This window comes from Camelus bactrianus, chromosome 20, assembly GCF_048773025.1.
Source record: "Camelus bactrianus isolate YW-2024 breed Bactrian camel chromosome 20, ASM4877302v1, whole genome shotgun sequence".
Classification (NCBI taxonomy): domain Eukaryota; kingdom Metazoa; phylum Chordata; class Mammalia; order Artiodactyla; family Camelidae; genus Camelus; species Camelus bactrianus.
Genome location: NC_133558.1, coordinates 11,545,621 through 11,566,943, shown reverse-complemented (window position 1 = coordinate 11,566,943; position 21,323 = coordinate 11,545,621). Strand labels below are relative to the sequence as shown.

The following is a 21,323-nucleotide window of genomic DNA, read 5'->3' as shown; positions in this document are numbered from 1 at the left end:
AGTTTTATTTTATCTAAAAGTGTCTTTATTTTACCTTTTTGGGGTTGGGGAGGTTGACTTTACTGAGGTGTGACTTAGGTATAATAAACTGCATCCATCTGAGGTACTCATTGTTTTGGCTGTCATTGAACGTAGCTCAGACTCTTACCATCTTCTTAGCTGCTTGGCGTCTGCCTTACACCCGTGTAGTTTACAGGTCTGCAGACTTGGGGCTCCCCTTCTGTGGCTTTTCCTGCATCTCCTCTTATTTTCCAATGACTGTGGTGGTCACCTCGGTCTGTCCTTTGAATCCTCAACCAAATTTTCTCTCTGAATTTCAACTGTCTACCTGGCACCAGCTCAAAAGAGAATAGGAAGCTCACTCAGAAGAAGCGCTTCCCTTCTCAGTGTCTTCTTCCCGCCAGCATCTGCTTGCTTTTTGTTGCTTTCCAGTGTATACAGTTGGTGGTGTTTAATATATTGTCCAGAGTTCATAATTGTTACTGGTCCGGTACAAGCTACTCCACCATAAGCAGAAGTGGAACTCTTTTTGTCTGTTCTAATCTGGGTCATTTGAGACTGTTGGTGGTCTTTGCTATATTGGGTTAAAAACCAAGACAGGCAACCAGGCTCATCCGTACTGACAAGTACTGATGAGTACTTGAATGCTTGTTGTACATGCCAAGACCAAAAATGACTTTGTTTCGTGATACTACTGCAACTTTTGTGTGTTAATTTTTTTTCTCAATTTCACCAGTTAGGAAATTGGTACCAAGGACAACCAGGTTCACAATGTCACATGGCTGGCTGGTGGGACAGCTTGGATTCAAATCTTGCTTAGTTTTATTTATTTATTTTTTTATTCAAGAGCCCACATTGTTAACATTGCATAGTGCTGCCTTATCCCTGTTCTGAATTTACCTGTAACTATATTAGTTCTACCTGAAAATAAGTAGAGACAAAAAAATGACACGGAAGTGTGGGGGGTATATAGCTCAAGTGGTAGAGGGCATGCTTAACATGCACAAGGTCCTGGGTTCAATCCTCAGTACCCCCTCTAAAAATAAACCTAATTACCTCCCCCGCCAAAAGGAAATAAATAATACAATAAATAAATATTTGTTTTAAAAAAAGAATGACATGGAAGATGAAATATCATTATAAAACATGTTATGTTTTAGGAAATGGAAGTACCAGTATTACCGAAAATCTCTCTACCCATCACCAGTTCTTCACTGCCTACCTTCAGTTTTAGTTCTTCTGTGATCACAACTTCCTCTCCATCATCGATTAGTCCTTCACAATCATTAACAAACAAGGTAAAAAAAAAATTATACAAGTAGAGATGATTTTTGTTTTTTCCTTATTAAAAAAAATCGAATGTTCTATGTAAGGCAGTGATTAATTTTCAATACAGACACTAACAACTCAATAAGGAGAAAAATGGAAATGGTGTTTTGCTTTTTAAAAACATATACATTATAGTGGGATACATTATAATGGGTGCATTCTTCAGTTCTTATGAATGCATTATAGAGAAAGATGATTGTAAGTTTGTTTTTCCAAGTAGTGGGTTTTTAGTTTTGTGTTTTTGTTTTTGTTTTTGTTTTTGTTTTTGTTTTGGTAGGAATGGATTTACGTTTTTATTTCTCAAGTAAGATTAACATCTTTAATCTGCTCCTGAAATTTTTATGCTTTCTTCTTGGCTTTTACTTTTTCTGAATTTATTCTTACAGATGTTATTTTTCTCCTTTAGATAAATATCTCCCTCTAAGCTCATATACATTCCTCTTCAAAGAGGAAGCCAGTTCTTACAGCAGTTACTGTTGACTGCTTTTCAGAAATTAAAAAGTGGTTTTTAAATTTAAGAGGAGTAAAATTGCTTTTGGCTTCTTTGGAATAATTAATTTGCTTAAGGTCTGTTTTATTGTCAGTTTCTTTTCCTAAAAAGCTATTCTTGTATTATTTCTTTAATAATTTGGAAAACTAGGTACAAATGACCTCTCCAAACAGCACTGGCAGTCCCTTGTTTAGATTTTCATCTCCAATTGTAAAATCTACTGAGGCAGATGTACTACCTCCATCATCTGTAAGTAGCAAGCAAGGAATATTTTGTCTGTGTTGATTTCAAAAGCATACTGTTTTTTTAAATCAAATCCAAGGTGCCATTGGTAGTAAGAAATACCATTTTCTAACTGAAAAAAAAAATTCCAATATAGAGAAAACTTTGAATGAACACATATACATTTTCCACCACATATGTATAGACGCATACATGCATGTGTAAATTTTCTTATGTGCCATTTGAAAGTTAAGGTGCAGGCATTTTGGTACCCTTACCACTTTTCGATGTAGCCTCTACGAAAAAGGATATTCCTTTGCACACCTGCAATACAATTATCATACCCAATAGATTTAACATGATATAACAGTAGTTTAGTGTTCATATTCAGATTTACCCATCAGCTCCAGAATGTCCTTTAATTGCTATTTTGTGTCACTTGGTCCTCGATCCAATTACAGTTAGAACCTAATTAAGTCATAGTGCATTTAGTTAACATGTCTCTTGAATTGACTTCAGTTTAGACAAGCTTGAAGTTTTTATGTCCTGCAATATGTATTTGTTTCTTTGTAATTAAGTATAAATATTTGGAGTAAAAATAATATATAAGTTTAATGTTCAAGTTGCCCTACCCGTAGTTGGCATGTGTATCATTTTAACATGTTACCTTCTGTTTTTCACTGTGTCCTTGTTTCTGTAACAGCTAGATGTTTCAAATCATTTTGTATCCTCGCTGCTGCATGCCTGAAATCCACAAAGTCTCATACTTTTTATTAGGAAATGGTATTTAGAAACCCAGAACCAGGCATTAGAGACACATTATTATTTTATGTACTGCTTTGAAGGAAAAAAATGCTTAAGAAATTTAAAATGCTGTTGTTAAACTATGAGACACCATTGGCTCTGAAAAGTTTTAGAGATTTAAAATAGGAAAAACTGAACCTTAGAATATGTGAAATTCAGTGTATCTTTTGACTTGGAATTTAAAAAGAGCTTTATATTTGATAATTGTTTAAAACTAAATGGCCTATTAAAGGACATGTCTCTCTCTACAGATTGGATTTACATTTAGTGTGCCTGTGGCAAAAACAGCAGAGCTTTCTGGCTCTAGTGGTATTTCAGAACCAAGTACAAGTAGTTCAGGTAAGTAAAATTCTCTCACAAATGTTTACATAGAACTACATTAGAAGAGTATTTCAGATTCTTTCATCTTTGGCAGATCTTGTAAATGCTTTCGTTTGAATAAAATTAACTCCCTAAATGTAAATTACACTTTGGTTGTGAAAGGGGTAGTCACAGCGGCAAACACATCCGCTGTCTTTGTTTAGTCAGAATAAGGAGATGGTTTATCTTAAGTGAAATAAGAAAATCAAGGGTTGTCTACAGTGTAATTACAGTGGAGTCCATCTCTAGGTTTACCCTTCAGTTCACAAGCATTTTATTGCGTCAACATTAAGCTGGCTCCTGCAGGTAGTGATACATAATTCCTAAACTGAAGAAATAGGCATAATTGGGGGAAAGAAAGGTGTATTCGGACAATTAAATCATAGGATTTTGTTGTGATGGTGGTGATTTTCTTTCAAGTGTTGGGTATTTGGGAAAGAAAGAATCATCTGGGCTGAATGACTCAAGTCAAGAACTCTGAGCAAGGGCATTTTACCCAAGAAATAAACAGCAAATGCAAGAGAACAGGAGGAAAACCATGACATACTTTGAAAATTGCAAATAATTTGTCATGAGATTGAGAGGTAGCTTTAAATTTTAAAAATTCTTAAGTGCTCTGCTGAAGAATTGGATTTTAATCTGAAATGTAGTAGGAAGACACTGGATGATTTTTATCTGGGGTGGGATGGTGTCTTGGAGTAACAGCAGTATGTTGGGTGGAGATGCAGGTGGGAGGAGTGGGTATTATACAGGCTGAGACATCAGCTAAGAGCTATTGCCTTTGCAGAAGTGTTTCTTTGACCGTCTTCTGAATTTTGGAATCTTTAAAAACTAGATCCTCCCTCCAAAGATAGATTAAAAAAAAAAATTAAGAGCCAGGACATAAAAGCTACAGAGATCTTTGGCTTTGGGTGATCTGAGAGATAAGAGCATAGGTTATGAAAGTGACACAAAATAAGAATTTGTCTGTTACGTTTGCAGTCCTTTTTTTTATTGAATAAAACAGCCGTGTGTAAAAGAAAGTAATAAGCACATTTCAGGTGTACTTCTTACCGCATGTATGTTTTTCTTTACTGTTACTGTGAATTTAAGAAGAATAAACCTGTTCAGATTTCATTTTCATACTTGGTTATGAGGGAAAGGCATTAAAATCCTTCCCAATTTTTATTAATGCTTTACTAATGGTAACTGAATGAGTAACAATTTGTTAAAACAACTTTTATGTTTCATTACATCTGGGGAAATTACCTAGATTTTTAAGGAGTTTATTATTGAGTGGCACATATAGAATTGTGAGAACTGTTCTTACATTGCTACATCTGATTTTCATCACTGGCATCATTAAAAAGCTGACTGAAAATGTGGATGTGATGATTTAATTCCCTTGTGTTAGGAGCTAATTTTTCCATCTCTTTGAATACACTTCAGGGAATCTTTAAAATTTACCTTAAATTACTAAAAGCAGTTCACTTTTGATAATAAAGGAAGATAGAATGTGATAAAGTGATAAAAGCATAGTTCTGTTTTGACACAGTTCTACGAGGTAGGTATGGTGTTTCACTTTTTGCACATTTTTACTAATAAGGTGAAGTAGACATAGTTAATCATTTAGAAAGAACAATTCAGTGGCATGTAGTACATTCATAACGTTGTGCAACCACTATCTCTAACTAGTTCCAAAACATTTTTATCACTTCTAAAAGGATATCTGTAACATTAACTAGTTGTTCCCCATTTCCAATTCCCCCCAACTGCTGGCAGCCACCAATCTGTGTTCTGTTTCTTTGTATTTACTTATTCTGGAATCAGACAGTGTGACTTTTTGCATCTGGCTTCTTTCACGTACTGTTTGTCTTCAGGGTTCATCCCTTTTGTAGTATGTATCAGTACTTCATACCTTTTATGGCTGAATGATATTCCACTGAATGGATATACCGTATTTATCTATTCATTGGTGTACGTTTTGGTTGTTTCCACTTTTTGGCTATTGCTAATAGTACTGCTGCGAATATGCATGTACTTGCAGTTGTTTGAATACTGGCTTCAGTGCTTTGGAGTATATGCCTTGGAGTGGAGTTGATGGATCAAATGGTAGTTCTATATTTAGCTTTTTGAGGAACTTCAAAACTGTTTTCTCAGCAGCTAACTCATTTCACATTTCCACCAGCAGGATTCTCATTTCTCCACATTCTCATGATGCTTATTATTTTCATTTTTTGATGATAACCATCCTAGTGGGTATGAAGTAATGCTTCATTGTGGTTTTGATTTGCATTTCCCTAAAGATGAATGGTGTTTAGCATCTTTTCATGTGTTGTTTGGCCATTTACATATCTTGGGAGAAATGTCTTTTCAAGTTCCTTGCCGATTTTTAAATTGGTTTGTCTTTTTTTGCTGAAATGTAAGTGTTTTAATATAGTCTGGATACTAGATCTTTATCAGATACATGATTTGCAAATGTTTTCTCTCATTTAGTCAATTGTCTTGCCATTTTCTTGATATGTCTTTAAATACATAAAGGTTTTTAATTTTGGTGAAGTTCTGTTTTTGTGGGGGGGTTTTTTGGGTTTTTTTTGTTTTTTTACTTGTACTTTTGGTGTCATATCTAAGAATTCATTGCCAAACCCATGGTCATGAAGCTATACCTCTTTGAAGAGTTTTATGGTTTTTAGTTTGTTGATCCATTTTGAATTAATCTTTATTTATGGTGTGGAATAGGGGTAGGTAGGTTTTTTTGAACTACTATACCTACTACTTTTAAATTGGCAAACACTTAAGAAAAACCTGGTTATTTATATTTTATTATGGAAAATTTCAAACATTCTCAGAAGTAGAATAGTAGATGGAATCCCCATGGACTCCCTATCGACCTTCAACATTTACCATTTTATGACTCATCTTGTTTCTGTCTCCCACTCTGCCTCCTTCCCCTCTCACACACACAAACACACGTATCAGGTTATTTTGAAACAATTCTAAACATATTTCACCTGTAAACATTCCCCCTTAAAAATGTAACCACAAAACGATTATCGTACAGTATAGATCTTATTTTAAATACAAGGGGATGTTTGTTTTAGCAAGTTTGGGAAATATACAAAGTAAAAGCGTTACTCCTTAGATGTAAACAGAATCTTCTGGATTTTCTGACTTGCTCTTTTCCATAACTATGCTTCTAAGAATGATTTTTGTGGCTGCATAGCATTCCATTATGTTAGTGTTCTGTAACTTATGTAGCTAGCCCTTTTTATTGAGTTTATCATCCAGGTTTTCAGTATAATAACTGGAAGATTTTTCAGTCTTAGGACGAATTTCTAGAAATATCTGGCTTAGTTGAACATTAATTTTTAAGGTTTTTTTGATCAAATTATAAATTGCAGTGTAATCAGATACATATTTCAGGCAGTGATCTTGCCCCAATTGTATATCCTCTCCAGCATTTTGGTTTGATTTTCTTGATTACTGGTGAATTCGTTGGCTAACGATTATAGTGTGTATATATATTTGCCCTTTTGGAAGAGAGAGATTTATAGTATGGTAAATGATATTTTTACTTCCTTGTAACGGCAAGTTAACACTGTAGTTTGTCATTTGTCCATTATCTTTGAATTACAGTGACCTATTTGGTGATGTTTTTAGAAGTTGATTAGAAATTGTCTTTGAAATATCTTTTTAATACATATAACTTGCTTTTTCTTGGCATAGTATCATTTATAATTAAACAAATTACAGCTCAAGATATCACTACGGTGAACAGTACAAGCTGTAAGAAGAAGCCGGACGAAGATTGTGAGGGCCCTTTTACACCTGCAAAGACCCTGAAAGAAGGAAGTGTCCTGGATGTTCTGAAGAGCCCTGGTAAGACAATGGCTGCCTTTGATAGTCTAAAATCTTAGTTACAATCTCATGATCTATCGTAATGTCAGTTGTTACACTTTGTTGTACTTCAGGCTTTTAAAAAATTATGACCAGTTTGATAGGAGATTGACTTTTGAATATAGGTGGTCAGCTATAAATTTTTTTAGGTGAAAGATCTTAGAAACTCTCCTTATTTCTTTAGAATTCAAGGAAACTTCACACTAAAATGAAATCTCCAAGGGGGAGGGTGTAGAAGGAGAAAATGTGAGTTGCCTATTAATAGAGATAGGCCAGGATGGAAAAAAGTAAGTAAACCTGATGATATACCTGTCTTTTAGAGCACTGAGCTGGCTTGTTCTTTTCACATGATTCCCCAGTTGTGGTATATATTTAACAAAGCCAAGCTGAAAGAAAACATTTCCTGATGGTTAACATATATGCATAAGGGGTACTCCTCACTTGAAATGAAACAATTGTATGAATACTAGTGGGTAGTAATTTGAAGGTGATGAAGAGAAGTCCTCAAATATGAGGCGTGAAAGGTTAATGTGAAAGGTTCTGAGATTTTATTGGAGAGATACTTGGGGCAATTTTGTTTGAATTAGTGTTTAGTGACTTGGCGTGGCATCTCTTTGGGTAGCATGAGCTCATGCTCCGTTAGGATAGACTCTGCCCTGATGATTTTTGTTTTCTAGGTTTTACCAGATGGTTTAGTACATATCTGTTGAAATTTGTGATCGTATTTGTCACCGAACCATTACCAGTTTAAAGCTTTATATGAGTTTAATATTACTAAAAATGATCCTTACCACTATGTTGTACTTTGGAGGGATATCTGTCAAGTAATCATACCTGCACAGTTCAGTTGGTTTTTACTGAAAGAGAGGCTACCACAATTGAGAATTATGACTGGACAGAATTCAGAGATGTTGGATATTGGAAATCACTTTGGCACAGCCAAGGGCACATCTGAAAGAAGAGGCAGATGGGGTGGGGGAGAAGCTATGGCTGTAGCTCGGTGTTGCAGAAGGTGGAGTATAGCAAAACGTAGATGATGTACGTATTAGTAAAGTAGTATAAATTAAATCTCAAATTAGGTAGTGGTTGAACTATAGCAAACAAATCCCTAGGGGAAGAGGATATACTAGAAGCAAAACATCTTTTGTAGCATTTTAACTAGATCTATCACTTACTAATTATGTGATCAGTACTAGAAATACTGCTTAGGTGAAAAATACTTCCTCCAAGTAGTCCATCCTGGGTTGTACTGACTCTACAGTAGGTTAAAATGTTTTCTCCCAGGAATGATATTTAATTATCAATAGCCATTACATAATTATTAATATCTATATCAATATTTATTAACAATATGTAATAGAGAAGCTTTCTAGTCAAAATGCAAACATTAACTGGGTCTCCCCCCCACCCTGCCTCCCCGTCGTAGGCTTCACGTCGCCGAAGGCAGAGTCTCCTGCTGCTGATCTGACCACCACAAGCCCAATCGTTTATACAAGACCAGCAATAAGTAGTTTTTCTTCTAGTGGAATCGGGTTTGGGGAAAGTTTAAAAGCTGGGTCATCGTGGCAATGTGATACTTGTCTACTCCAGAACAAAGTCACAGACGACAAATGTGTAGCCTGTCAAGCGACAAAATTGCCACCAAGAGATACTGCTAAACAGACTGGAACTGGGACACCAAGTAAAAGTGGCAAACCAACTCTTTCTGCACCAGGGACAGGCTTCGGAGACAAATTTAAACCAGCAGCAGGAACTTGGGATTGTGATACCTGTTTAGTCCAAAATAAGCCTGAAGCGATAAAATGTGTAGCTTGTGAAACACCGAAACCTGGAACTGGTGTTAAGCGAGTCCTTACGTTGCCAGTGGCTTCAGAAAGTGCTGTAACTGTGGCTGCTTCCTCCTCCAGCTGCACTGTGACCACTGGTGCCTTAGGATTTACAGATAAATTCAAAAGGCCCCTGGGATCTTGGGAGTGTCCAGTGTGCTGTGTTTCTAATAATGCAGAAGACAATAAATGTGTGTCCTGTATGTCTGAGAAACCAGGTACGTTTATGGCTGTTTGGAATAATTTTGTTCATTACTTTAATAGAACATTTTAATTTATTCTCTGCAAGACAGCTAAGAGTAGCTTCAGTATTTTAGATATTTCAGGATGAGCATTTCCTCATACGTCCTGATTTTTCTGAACTGTCTTGAGGCTAAAATGACTTGCTTGGGCCTGGAACTGCATGTTTTCTTAGGACAGGGTATTGTTAATCAGTCCAGCATATGCTTTGACCTCTTCTTTGTATGCATTTTTATCCAAAACTTCTTGCTTTTCATGATGATTTTCAAAGTTGGCTAATAAAGATGCAAAGGTCTTAGAACAGGGCAGTCTTTCTCAAACGTTTATACAGAATAAAATACTACTTTGTTTCTTTAAGTAGAAGTGAGGATGGCTAGTAGTTATTTCCAAGGATGGTTTCATTAAGAGTTAGATAATGTTGCTTTTTGGAAAGGCTGTGGCTGAATATTAATGGTGATACCTGTACCTGTATGTGCTATCTGACAGAGATATTGCAATGATAGTAAATTACTGAATCATTGATGAAAAAGTTCTATTAGGCAGCCAGAAAAATGGAGTTAGATTTGAGTTTTTCCTATTTCTCTGTTCAGTTTTGAAAGAATTACTGAAGTTTTACATTGATCTTTCATTCATTTGGAAATGACTGCTGTTTTTGTAATGCTATTATAAAATTATTTGGTACAGATATATGGTAACATGGATACGAAATAAAACATGTTATGAGTATCCTGGGAATTATACTTCCTATTTTTATTGCATTATTCATGGATGTGTGGTTTTATGTCTGCAATGGAAATGGCCTAGAGTTAATGGCCTAGACCCCTTGTCTTAACACAAGGGGTGAGCCATATTCCTAATTCCTACTAGACATCTCCACAGGAATAAAATTTCTGAATCTTTATTCTGAAACACCTTTCCCTTCCCATCTGGCATGGCTCCTCCTCCCCTAAATAAATAAATAAATAAATAAAGCCCTTGGTGTATGCAGGAAACCAAAATTAATTCTGAGTTGATGGAAGAATAAAACTGAGTCAGAAAATAAATTGTTACACAAACAAGGGGAGTTCATATATGTATTTAAAAACTTAATCTTTATCCTGTGGAGGACAAACGATCATAAGCAGAAAATGATACAGTTAATATATTTTTAATAAATCACTCATTGGCTTTTTGGAGGGTATTTTGGAAGGCAACAAAATTTGGAGACCAGAGGACAGATTAGGGAGTTGTATCAATAATATTGGTAGAGATAGTAGTGATGTACACTAATGAAATCAAATAAGGGTCGGGTGTAAAAATGTACAGCTGAGGGCATGTTAATTACAAGCTGCTAAAGTTGACCGATACGTGCGAGGCCTTTGGATATACTGATAGTGGAACCTCTGGGCTGGAGATAAAGATTTGGGAGTCATCAGCGTAGGTTTCAATAAGTCGTGGGAGTAAAGGTGATGTAAGGTGAGCGAGCAGAGCAAATACAGAAGACAGCCTAAAATTGAACTCCGCTAACTTAAGGGAGTAGCAGGAATAAGACTGGAACAGTTCATCTTTTAAGGGAGTAACCAGAGAAGAAAAACAAATACCACATGGTGCTGGTTGCTTTCTAGAAGGGTGGATTTCAAGGGAACACATCCAGAGGTCTCAATAAGGTGGCTGAGATGAGGGGTCTTGAACCAGAATAGCCATAGAAGGGTCAGAAAGAGAATGAAGTAGATCGGAGAGATATGTAAGGGAAGATTGCCGTCTAGCCGGGGTAGCAGGGTTGATAGTGCAATCACCAATGAAGAGATACCACAGGGATGAAACTCAGAAGTGTGGGTCGCAGGTGCAGATCAGAAAATGGTTTTGTTGGTGATTCAAACCATCAGAGTAGATGAGAAGTTGTGAGAAAGGCGGTGGATGAAAGATGGTGCAATTTTATTGGCAAGAGGGACGAGAACATACTAGTAAATCATGGATCAGGTAACTGGGAGAAGTGACAGCAGTTTGGAGAACATTTAGAGAAGTGAGGGTACCAGAATGAATGGCTCCACTCTCAACACTGTATTTCTTCACGCAGCGGTGCCTTGCTGAGCCATCCTTCCTGTGTCGCCGCTCCCCGCAAAGTTGCTAGTTCTGCTTAAAAATGTAAATGTCACCTCAGTGAATCCATCTCCTGTCCTGTAGTCATTCACTCTTGTTTAGATCGTTTGTCACTCTCCATCTTGGTGGTGGTGCTGCTGTGTATTTCTGCTTGTTCTACTTTCCCCTTTTGTAGACCATGAGCACCTTTAGAAGCGAAGCACCATTTTATTCATCTTGATGTCCTCAGAACCTAAGAACGTTATGGTGCTTAATAAATGTCTGTTAAATGTCTACCTTGTAACAGAAATGCCATGAACATAGTTGGTTGAATTGCAAAGTGGATAATGGAACACTTCCATGCAAAAATGGTCATTTCAAAGGCAGATCTGAGCTTTGCAGTCTTGAAATTAATGGTCTGGGCTATGTATTTTATGTGTTAGGCTATTGTCTACAATTTATAACATATGTTTTATAATGCTGTGCTGTTTAAGAAAACTGGATAAAGATTCTGAAGGAAAATTTAGTCTTTGAGGCTCTGATTTGAGAGCATGATTTTTAAAAACCATGGCAATTCAAACTTGGGGTTAAGAGGGAACTCATCATTGAGCAAGGTGAGTGTGAGTTGCTCATTTATAAGATTAAAAGAAATCTGAGGTGTCTGTACTGATTTTTTGGGGTTTTTTTTTTTTGTATTTTCTCTTATCTTAATAGGAAACACTAATAAAACTTGAACATTTAGACTTAGTGGTGTCACTGAGATATGGACATCATGTAAATTAGAATTTTCCTGTTTCCCCAAAATTTTTTAGGAAGTTCAGTACCTGCTTCAAGCAGCAGCACTGTCCCTGTGTCTCTGTCTTCTGGAGGCTGCCTGGGATTGGACAAGTTCAAGAAACCCGAGGGAAGCTGGGACTGTAACGTGTGCCTAGTGGAGAACAAAGCAGATGCTACCAAATGTGTGGCATGTGAAAGTGCAAAGCCAGGCACCAAGTCTGAGTTCAAAGGTAAGGTGTTGGTAAAGTGCCTCCTTACACGTCCACTTTGTAGACAACTTTGGTTTTAAAATTCTTCATTCTCTATTGAAAATTCATATAAGCGAGGTCTTATCCTGTGCTTTTAGCTCATATCTATCTCTGAGTTACTCTAAAGTCAGATTATTTGCTGGTCAGCAGTGAAGGTAAGTATATTTTCTATTCTCTTCATTTTAGAAGGACAGTGCTGGTTGCAGCCCACTGGATTAATGGCATGACGAATGGATTACAACTGGTTTGAAAAACACTGCATTTGGGTTTTAGAAGGTCACTGCTTTCAAGTCTGCTTTAGCTCTTCTGTAGCTGTTACCTCCTGATCCCTTCTCCACCTGCCCTGCCTGAAGTACAGTCATCACCATACCTTTAAATCCGACCTTGTGAGGCAGAAGTGCCTTGGAATACCTTTGAGGCAGAGGTGATGACTAGTTAATTACTGTCTTTGGCATCTTTATTTTTAGCTCTTTGTCTTATAATCACTTGAGGTATCTCAGAGGCCACGTGGATAGCCATTTGCTCCTGAGATTCTGGTACAGTTCTTCAAATAAGTATCTTAGGGGAAGAAGGCGGGGTGGGTAGTCATCCAAGGGGCGGATCTGAAGGAGAGCGCTTGTGGAGCTGGGCTGGCGCCGGTCCTTGCTGACGCGCGGGTGAGCAGAGCCATGGGTAAACACTGGGCATCGCTGAATGATGTCTGTGCTGGGCCACTTCACTCGGGGGCTTCACTTCTAGTTTATTCTGCTATGAAAAAGCATTATGAAACCGAACACCTTGATTTTGCATTTTCATCGTTTAAAATATCACTTCCGCTCATATAATTCTGTCTCTTTGGTGCTAAAAATTTTAGCTCCTGAGTAAATAACACGTTTATCCACAAGATTTAAAAAGCAAATTATGACAGGATTCACAATGAAAAGTACATACATCTCTTGTCCTCATTGCCTTATTTTCCATCCTTCCTCTCCCACCAAAGGCAATAGCTGTCTGTGGTTAGTTTCTTATAACTGAAGTTTCTTTATGCACGTAATGAGCAAATACACTTCTACTCTCTGTAGTCTTACTTCTCTCTACCTGGCTAGGAAAGGTTGTATACCACACTGCCTTCCTGCCCTTGACTTTACCACGGGTTAGCCTGGGCATTTCTTCTTCATTTACAGCTGTCTGGGTTGCCTATGGCATTTTGCATGTCCATGAGTTTATCTTTAAAAATAAAGACTTGGCTGTATTTTGCTTGTCAAAGGGTGTATGCATATGTTTGTAATTTGGGGTACATATTGACAATTTGCCTCCCACAAATTTTATGCTAATTTACACATCCACCTGCCTTGTTTAAAGTGTCTGTTACTCCTACTCTCATCAGCCACACCTTGGCCAGACTTGTTTGATCTCTGCCGGTCTGGCCGAGGGGAAGAGGCACGTCAGTATGGTTGTGAGGCTTGGGATGGACTTCTTGGGCTGAGTGTTGGGAGACTTGGTTCTTACTTACTGCTGTTTCTATAGGCCTTTTCAGAGTTCTTCCTGTATCCCTTTGCTTTTCAAGACTGGCATTTTGTTTGGGAGCATAATATTAACTCAATATCTTCTTGTTTTTTTATCTTTTTGAAGGCATTGGCACATCTTCCTCATCTTCAAACCCAGCAACCTCAGCCTTCAAATTTGGTATCCCATCTTCCTCTTCTGGGCCCTCTCAGACTTTAACAAGCACTGGAAATTTTAAATTTGGAGATCAAGGAGGCTTCAAAGTAGGGGTGTCATCAGATTCTGGGTCTGTAAACCCCATGAATGAAGGCTTTAAATTTTCTAAACCAATAGGAGATTTTAAATTTGGAATTGCATCTGATTCTAAACCTGAAGAAGTTAAAAAAGACAGTAAAAATGATAATAATTTTAAGTTTGGACTTCCTTCTGGTTTAAGCAATCCAGCTTCTTTAGTTCCATTTCAGTTTGGGGTGTCTAATCTTGGGCAGCAAGAAAAGAAAGAGGAACTGCCTAAATCTGCATCTGCAGGCTTTAGCTTTGGTTCAGGTGTCATTAACCCTCCCCCTGCTGCTACTGACACCGTAGTGACCTCTGAGAGCAAGAGCAGCTTCAGTTTTGGAACCATAGATACCAAGAGTGTCTCAGTGGCTCCTTTCACGAGTAAGATGTCAGAAGCAAAAAAAGAAGAAACACCTGCCACCAAAGGAGGGTTCACTTTTGGGAGCGTGGACCCTGCCCCCCTGCCATCTGCCTCGTTTGTTTTGGGAAGGACAGAAGAGAAACAGCAAGAGCCTGTCACGTCTACTTCTCTAGTGTTTGGAAAGAAACCTGATAATGAAGAGCCAAAGTGTCAACCAGTGTTTTCCTTTGGGAATTCAGAGCAAACCAAAGATGAGGGCTCTTCCAAGACGACCTTTAGTTTCAATATGACAAAGCCATCGGAGAAGGACTCTGAACAGCCAGCAAAGCCCTCTTTTGCTTTTGGAGCTCAGACCAGTACTACTGCTGGTAAGTACTACACATTTTTTACAAGGTGTCCTTGATCTCTGAACAAATGCAGCAAATCAAGGAATGGTGTACATACTTGAGAGAGCACCAGTAACAGAACTCTGGGAAGGAGCTGAGGATTTTCAGTTTCAACTGCTCCAAACTCCCCGAGTTCTGATGAAGTTATCTACAGATCCAGTTTTGAGAAACACAGCTTTAATAGAAAGCCCACCATGTTTGCGTGTATATATTTCTCCCTTCTGTTGGGCCTTTATAATCAGAGTTGACAAATACTATTCAGGAAAATAGGTATTTTTTTTCTTAAGCTCATGAAATACTTTCTAACTAATAAAATCTTAATGCACAGGCCTTCATTTACAAATAGAGACACATCATCTGGCACTTAAGGGACATAGACAATAAATATAATAAATCCCTGAGAAATAGAGGAGATTATGAAAACTAAAATCCTGAAGAAAACATGAAATAGCATTTTTTAAAGTTAAAAACAGTTGGTGAAATAAAATCATTGTGTGGACTGAGTAGCAGAAAACACATAGCTGATAATCAGATTAGTGAAGTAGGATTTCCCAGAATAATGCAAAAGAACAGAGATGGATCTACGCTGAATCCACAGTTTCCATTGAAATAGGAGGGTCTTAAGAAATGAGAACAGTATGGAGGAAATATCAAAGAAGTGACAGAGAAAATTTCCTAGATGTAAAGGAAGAAAGACACTGGTCTTAAAAATGGAAATGACCTGTTCATTGACAAAGACCAGTTTTTAGGACACCCAAGCCAAAATCCTGAATGCTTTTAGAGAGAGAAGAGCAGTTTGTCACAAATAAATAGGTTATCAGGTTAGCATCAGCCCTCTAGTTTGTAACATCAGATACTAAAAACAGTAGAGCAGTGTCCTCACAGTGAAAACATGGTCTTGAGCCTAGGATTCTGAAACCAGCCAGATATTATCAGACATAAGAGCAACATACAGATGTTTTTTTCAGACAAGCAAATAATCAAAAGTTGAACACCCACGAATACTTTTGTATAATAAACTGGAAACGCAAAAAAAAAGAAGAATTAACCTGAAAAGAAATTGTGTGGAATTCAGTACATAGATGTGAGCCATTTTTGTCTATAAAATTTTTACTTGAAAATTTAAAAACACCCTTCAAAGAAAACAAAAACTAATTTATAAATTATTATTTAGAAAAGAATAAAAATGAGATGGGTCTCATCAAATGTATTTGTGGTATCACTATACTGTTTCCATTGAAATGGACATTTTTAACCTTCCTATTACAACTTGAAAGTGAGCCAGCATGCTCCATTTTACGTAAATTCTATCCATACCCATACCATAATGTGATGAGCTCCGTCTGGTAGATAGTATTGGAACTGAGATTATTGGAACAAGTTTTAAAAAAAAGTCTTCAGTAAGGTAGCTGGATTCAGGGTCAACGTATAAAAAATCAATAGCTTTCCTCCCAATCAGTAATAAATATTTGGACAACATACCTCATTTGTATTTTCTAAGATTTACAATTTGTATTTTATAGTATCAACAGAACCTGCAACATGCTTAAATAATTAAGAGAACAAAAAATACACATATTTTACACCTATTTCTGAATGAGAATATCCTTTACTCCCCATCTTACCCCAATATAATTCCACTTAGAGGAATTTCTGTGGCACTTGACAAGCTTCAGCGAATTCTAAAATTCGTATGGAGGGGAAAGTGGACAAGAAATTTGGGGTAAATGAAAAAGAATATGAAAACAAATATATATATACATGACTGGGGCGTTATGCTGTACCCCAGAAATTGACACATTGTAACTGACTATACTTCAATCAGAAAAGAAATTTTGGGTAGAAGGGCAGACATGTGGTCAGTTTTGACCTACTAATATCAAACCATACTGCAAAGCTACAATATCTAAAAGAGTCTGGTAACAGTAACTAGAGAAAACAAAGATACATATATTTGGAAGTTTAATGTGTCATAAAAGTAGAGTTAGAAATTAGTGAACAGAGGGTACACTAGTCAATGAAGGCTGCAGAGAAAATCGGATCCCATTAAGATAAATGGAAATTACAATCTTGCTAACATAAATTGCAGAATCAAATTTATAAAGGTATAGCTATCTCCCACTCTCGGAATTTGCTATCCAAATATCAAGTTAGATTTGGATTTAAGGAATATTTTTAATTAATCTGAATGCTGAAGGTTTTGCTATGTAAGAAAATCCATAAGCCATAAAAGAAAAGATGAATGTATTTAACTACATCAAACTTTAATATGACAGACATCTATTCAGTGAACGGACCTGTAAGAACAATTAACGATTCTGTTTTCCAACAGGCTCTTAGACTCTAGGGTAGGAAAAAATGCTTTCTGGCATTACTTGTTCTTAAAGATTTTTGTTTATTTCTTAATTTCTGTCTTGCAGATCAAGGTCCAGCAAAGCCAGTTTTTAGTTTTTTGAACAACAATTCCTCTAATTCAAGTACACCAGCCACTTCAGCTAGTGGCGGCCTGTTTGGCAGTTCCACCTCGACCTCCAGTGCGCCTGTGCATGCCTTTGTGTTTGGACAGGCCAGCAATCCTGTGAGCAGCTCTGCCTTCGGTAACTCTGCCGAGTCCAGTACATCTCAGTCTTTGCTGTTTTCTCAAGAGAGCAAACCAGCAACCACGTCGAGCAGTGGTACAGCTGTCACCCCATTTATCTTCGGTCCAGGAGCCAGCAGTAATAACACTGCAACCTCTGGTTTCAACTTTGGAGCTACAACTACATCTAGCTCTGCAGGTACATTTAAAAAAGAAAAAAAGGTTGTAGTTGCATTGGCTTTCATTATAAGTAGATCAGCTCTTTGCAGATGATATAGCAGGTTTCCACAGAAGAGCGTGGCTGCCTTTGGATCATCTCTACCTGGGATGTTGTGATTATTCATTATGTGGAATAATGTACATCTTGTGTTCAAGTTTAATGCAATTAACTCTTGGAAGTGGTTCTTCTAATCTCATTAGGAATGTAATCGTTAGGTTTTCCAAGTATTCTTTTTTGAAATATTAAGTTGTAAATAGCCAGATGCTGGGGATTATTTTATTAGACAATAGTTCTCATTACTCAGTAGATACACGATCACAACATTAGCTGATTTCTGCAGTCTGTTAAGTTTCTGGTGGGAGATTAGTTGTCTTCCTACATATATTTCTTTGCCTAAAAAATTTTGGCTTCCAAGGTAGGAGTCTTGTTAATAGAAATTTTTGTTTGTATGGATTCTGTATGGTTTTATTAAATCACGGTAGAGAGAATTGTATTCTTAATCATTATTCAGAACTTGTCTTGATGAGAGTTGGTCAACAAGGTAAAAGTCTAAAAAGAAGCTTGAAATTTGCTTTTCAGTTCATAGAGCTTTCTTGATTGAGGATTATCTCAGTTTAGCCATCGTGGTGACTCAGTGTTTCTGTGGGCCTCTAGGATCCTCCTTTGTATTTGGCACTGGACCTTCAGCACCATCTGCCAGTCCAGCCTTTGGTGCTAACCAGACCCCAACATTTGGACAAAGTCAAGGTGCCAGCCAGCCTAATCTCCCAGGCTTTGGATCCATGTCGTCTTCAGCAGCATTATTTTCTGCTGGTTCTCAGCCTGCACCACCTACTTTTGGGACGGTGTCCAGCAGTAGCCAACCTCCTGTGTTTGGGCAGCAGCCTGGTCAGTCTGCGTTTGGCTCTGGAACAGCTCCTAATTCCAGTAAGTATGTAGTAGTGATGTAGTTTGTATTCATACTTGGGTTCTGTATGTCTTAACATTTGTTTCTTTGAACTTTGAAACTATGCATGTCCTTTTTTTGTTGTTTTTAACCATCTCCTCTACTTGGCAGAATAGAGACATATATGTTTGGATTTACCTGTGAACAACATTCCCAACTTTCACACAATTAAGCATTTTTAAGGTATTAAAGTGTTTGATTAAAATATAATTATTTCTCACTCTTTGATTTAGCTACGGGATTCATTCAGTCCTGGTTCTCCCCATCTAAATTTTGGGGCACACTAGTCTAGATTTGAACTATATTTTCTAATCCTCTTCATGATTGAATTTACTTCAGAAAGTTGCACCGCAGCTCCACTGCCCTTTCCTGGGACAGTCTGGCCGAGGTGCCTCATGGCACTTTCTGTCTGATGTTGCTAGCCTTTCACTTGATTTGCATATTTAAACAGACATTCTTGTGGCCTTTTTAATATGGTTGATCACATTGTATTATGATGATATATTTCCTCAAAATTGCACTATGTGTATTTTTCTAATTGTGAAATACAACCTCACTTAGAACTAAGCATGAAACACAAATGAACAGTGTCATACTGAAGCAAATGCTCTGTGACCACCCCAGGGACCCCTTCTGTAGCCCTTGTGTTCACTTTCCTCTCTTCTTTCCTTGCTCTGGTGGTATCTTGGCTTTTATGGGCATCACTTTTCTTGGGTTTTATTTAAGGTTAATTGCCAATACGTACATCTCTGGAAAATACAGTTTTGCCTGATTTTTGACTGTATAAATGGAATCTTTCTGTATTCAGTCTTTTGTTTTTCTTTTTCTTTTCTTTTCTTTTTTTTGGGGGGTGGGAGGTGGTCATTAGGTTTATTTATTTATTTTTACTGGAAGTACTGGGCATTGAACTCAGGGCCTCATGTATGCTAAGCATGTGCTCTGCCACTGAGCTATACCCTCCCCTGAGAATTTTGTTTTAAACTACTTTTTTCTGGGGGAGGGTTAGTTAGGTTTATTTAGTAATTATTATTAATTTTCAAACTCAACGGAGGTACTGGGAATCGAACCCAGGATCTCATGTGTGCTAAGTGCCCGCTCTACCACTAAGCTGTACCTTCCCCCTGTATTGATTCTTGCTTCTTTCACTGTCTAATTTCTAAGGTTCATCCATGTTATTGTGTATAGTTTGTTCATTTTCATCGCAATAGAGTAAAGCATCGCTGTTGAATATTACCACATTTTATCTATATACTGTTGATGAATGTTTGAGTTATTCTTAGCTACTAGGGAATGCAGCTCTGGCTCTGCACACTCTTGTGTATGTGCTTTGGGACACGCGTGTATGTTTCTGTAAGGTGTACACTGGGAAAGGGATTGTGAATTAAAAGGCATGCATCTTATGCTTCAGAAGATAACAAACTTTTTCTAATGGCTTGTGCCAGTTCACATCCTATCAGCATTATATGAGGATTCTCATATTTGAACTCTACTTGATTTCATTTTTTGTGAGTTCTTTTTATAAGTTTTTTGGGCCGTTTTTATAATCGATTGTTTTGCTTATTGATTTGTAGAAGTTCTTTATATATTCTGGATATTAGTATTTTGTCAGTTAGTACATATAGCAAAATTTCTCCTGTTTTGTGACATGTTAACCATTTTAGTCAGGATTTTTAAATGTGTTTTTTTCTCCTCCCATTATGGAATTAGAGTTTAGCTTTCTTTCACAGAGGTAGCATTGCCCTCAGTCCTATTACAAGTGACACTGTGTGGTTAGATCAGTGTGCTGCATATACAAATGCTGTATGATGTACTGTGATTTTCTTTCCTGTACAGAATTTTGGTTTTTTCCAGCATCAGTGATTCCCTCTTTTTATTAACATTTTCTTCTCCTATTTGTTTAGATCTCATCTCAATTATTTGAAGGACATTGGCTGGTAAAAATTTCTCACATAGTTTTTAAAAAAGTTTTTGGGCTGGTTTTTAGTTTTTTTTAATTGAGATAGTTGATGTGCAATATTATATTAGTTACAGATGTACACAATGTTTAAAGGTTATATTCCATTTAATACTGACTGTATTCCGTCTGTGGTACCATATATTTTTGTAGCTTACTTATTTTATACAGAATAGTTTGTACCTGTTAATTTCCTACCCCTATTTTGCACTCCTCCTCCTCTGGTAACCACTAGTTTATACTCTATATCTGTGAGTCTGTTTCCTTTTTGTTATATTCACTATAGTGTTTATTTCATTTTTTAGATTCCTCGTGTAAGTGATACCATACAGTATTTGTCCTTTTCTGTCTGACTTAAATTAACTTCACTTAATACGCTCGAAGTCCATCCATGTTGCAAAGGGCAAAATTTTCATTCTTTTTTTTTGACTGAGTAGTATTCCATTGTGTGTGTATGCATCCGTTCATCTGTTGATGGACACTTAGGTTGCTTTCATATCTTGGCAGCTGTAAGTAGTGCTGCTGTGAACATTGGGGTACATGTATCATTTTGAATTAGTATATTTAGGTCTTTTGGGATATATACCCAGGAGTGGAATTGCTGGGTCATGGTAGTTCTATTTTTAGTTTTTTGAGAAACTGTCATACTGTTTTCCATAGTGGCTGCGCTGTTTGTTATTTGTGGCCTTTCTGATGATAGCCATTGTGACAGGTGTAAGGTGATACCTCATTATAGTTACAATTGGCATTTCTATGGTGATTAATGATGTTGAGCATCTTTTCATGTGCTTGTTTCCCATCTGTATATCTTCTTTGGAAAAATGTCTGTTCAGGTCTTTGGAATTGTTTGATGTTAAGTTGTATGAGCTGTTTGTATATCATGC

General features: G+C 37.0%; 1 protein-coding gene across 4 annotated transcripts in view; it reads left to right on the top strand.

Annotated features, from left to right (window-relative positions):
- NUP153 (nucleoporin 153) overlaps positions 1-21,323 on the top strand; it is a 63,708-nt gene that overhangs the window by 36,605 nt on the left and 5,780 nt on the right. For 3 of the 4 annotated variants that reach the window (XM_074348140.1, XM_074348139.1, XM_074348141.1), the window contains 9 exons: positions 1,161-1,298; positions 1,970-2,068; positions 3,097-3,184; positions 6,911-7,063; positions 8,508-9,125; positions 12,018-12,212; positions 13,842-14,723; positions 17,162-17,518; positions 18,194-18,466. In XM_074348140.1, the coding sequence (XP_074204241.1) occupies positions 1,161-1,298; positions 1,970-2,068; positions 3,097-3,184; positions 6,911-7,063; positions 8,508-9,125; positions 12,018-12,212; positions 13,842-14,723; positions 17,162-17,518; positions 18,194-18,466 (2,803 nt within the window). The remainder of the gene's footprint in view (positions 1-1,160; positions 1,299-1,969; positions 2,069-3,096; positions 3,185-6,910; positions 7,064-8,507; positions 9,126-12,017; positions 12,213-13,841; positions 14,724-17,161; positions 17,519-18,193; positions 18,467-21,323) is intronic. The other variant, XM_010945683.3, reaches the window with a different exon arrangement.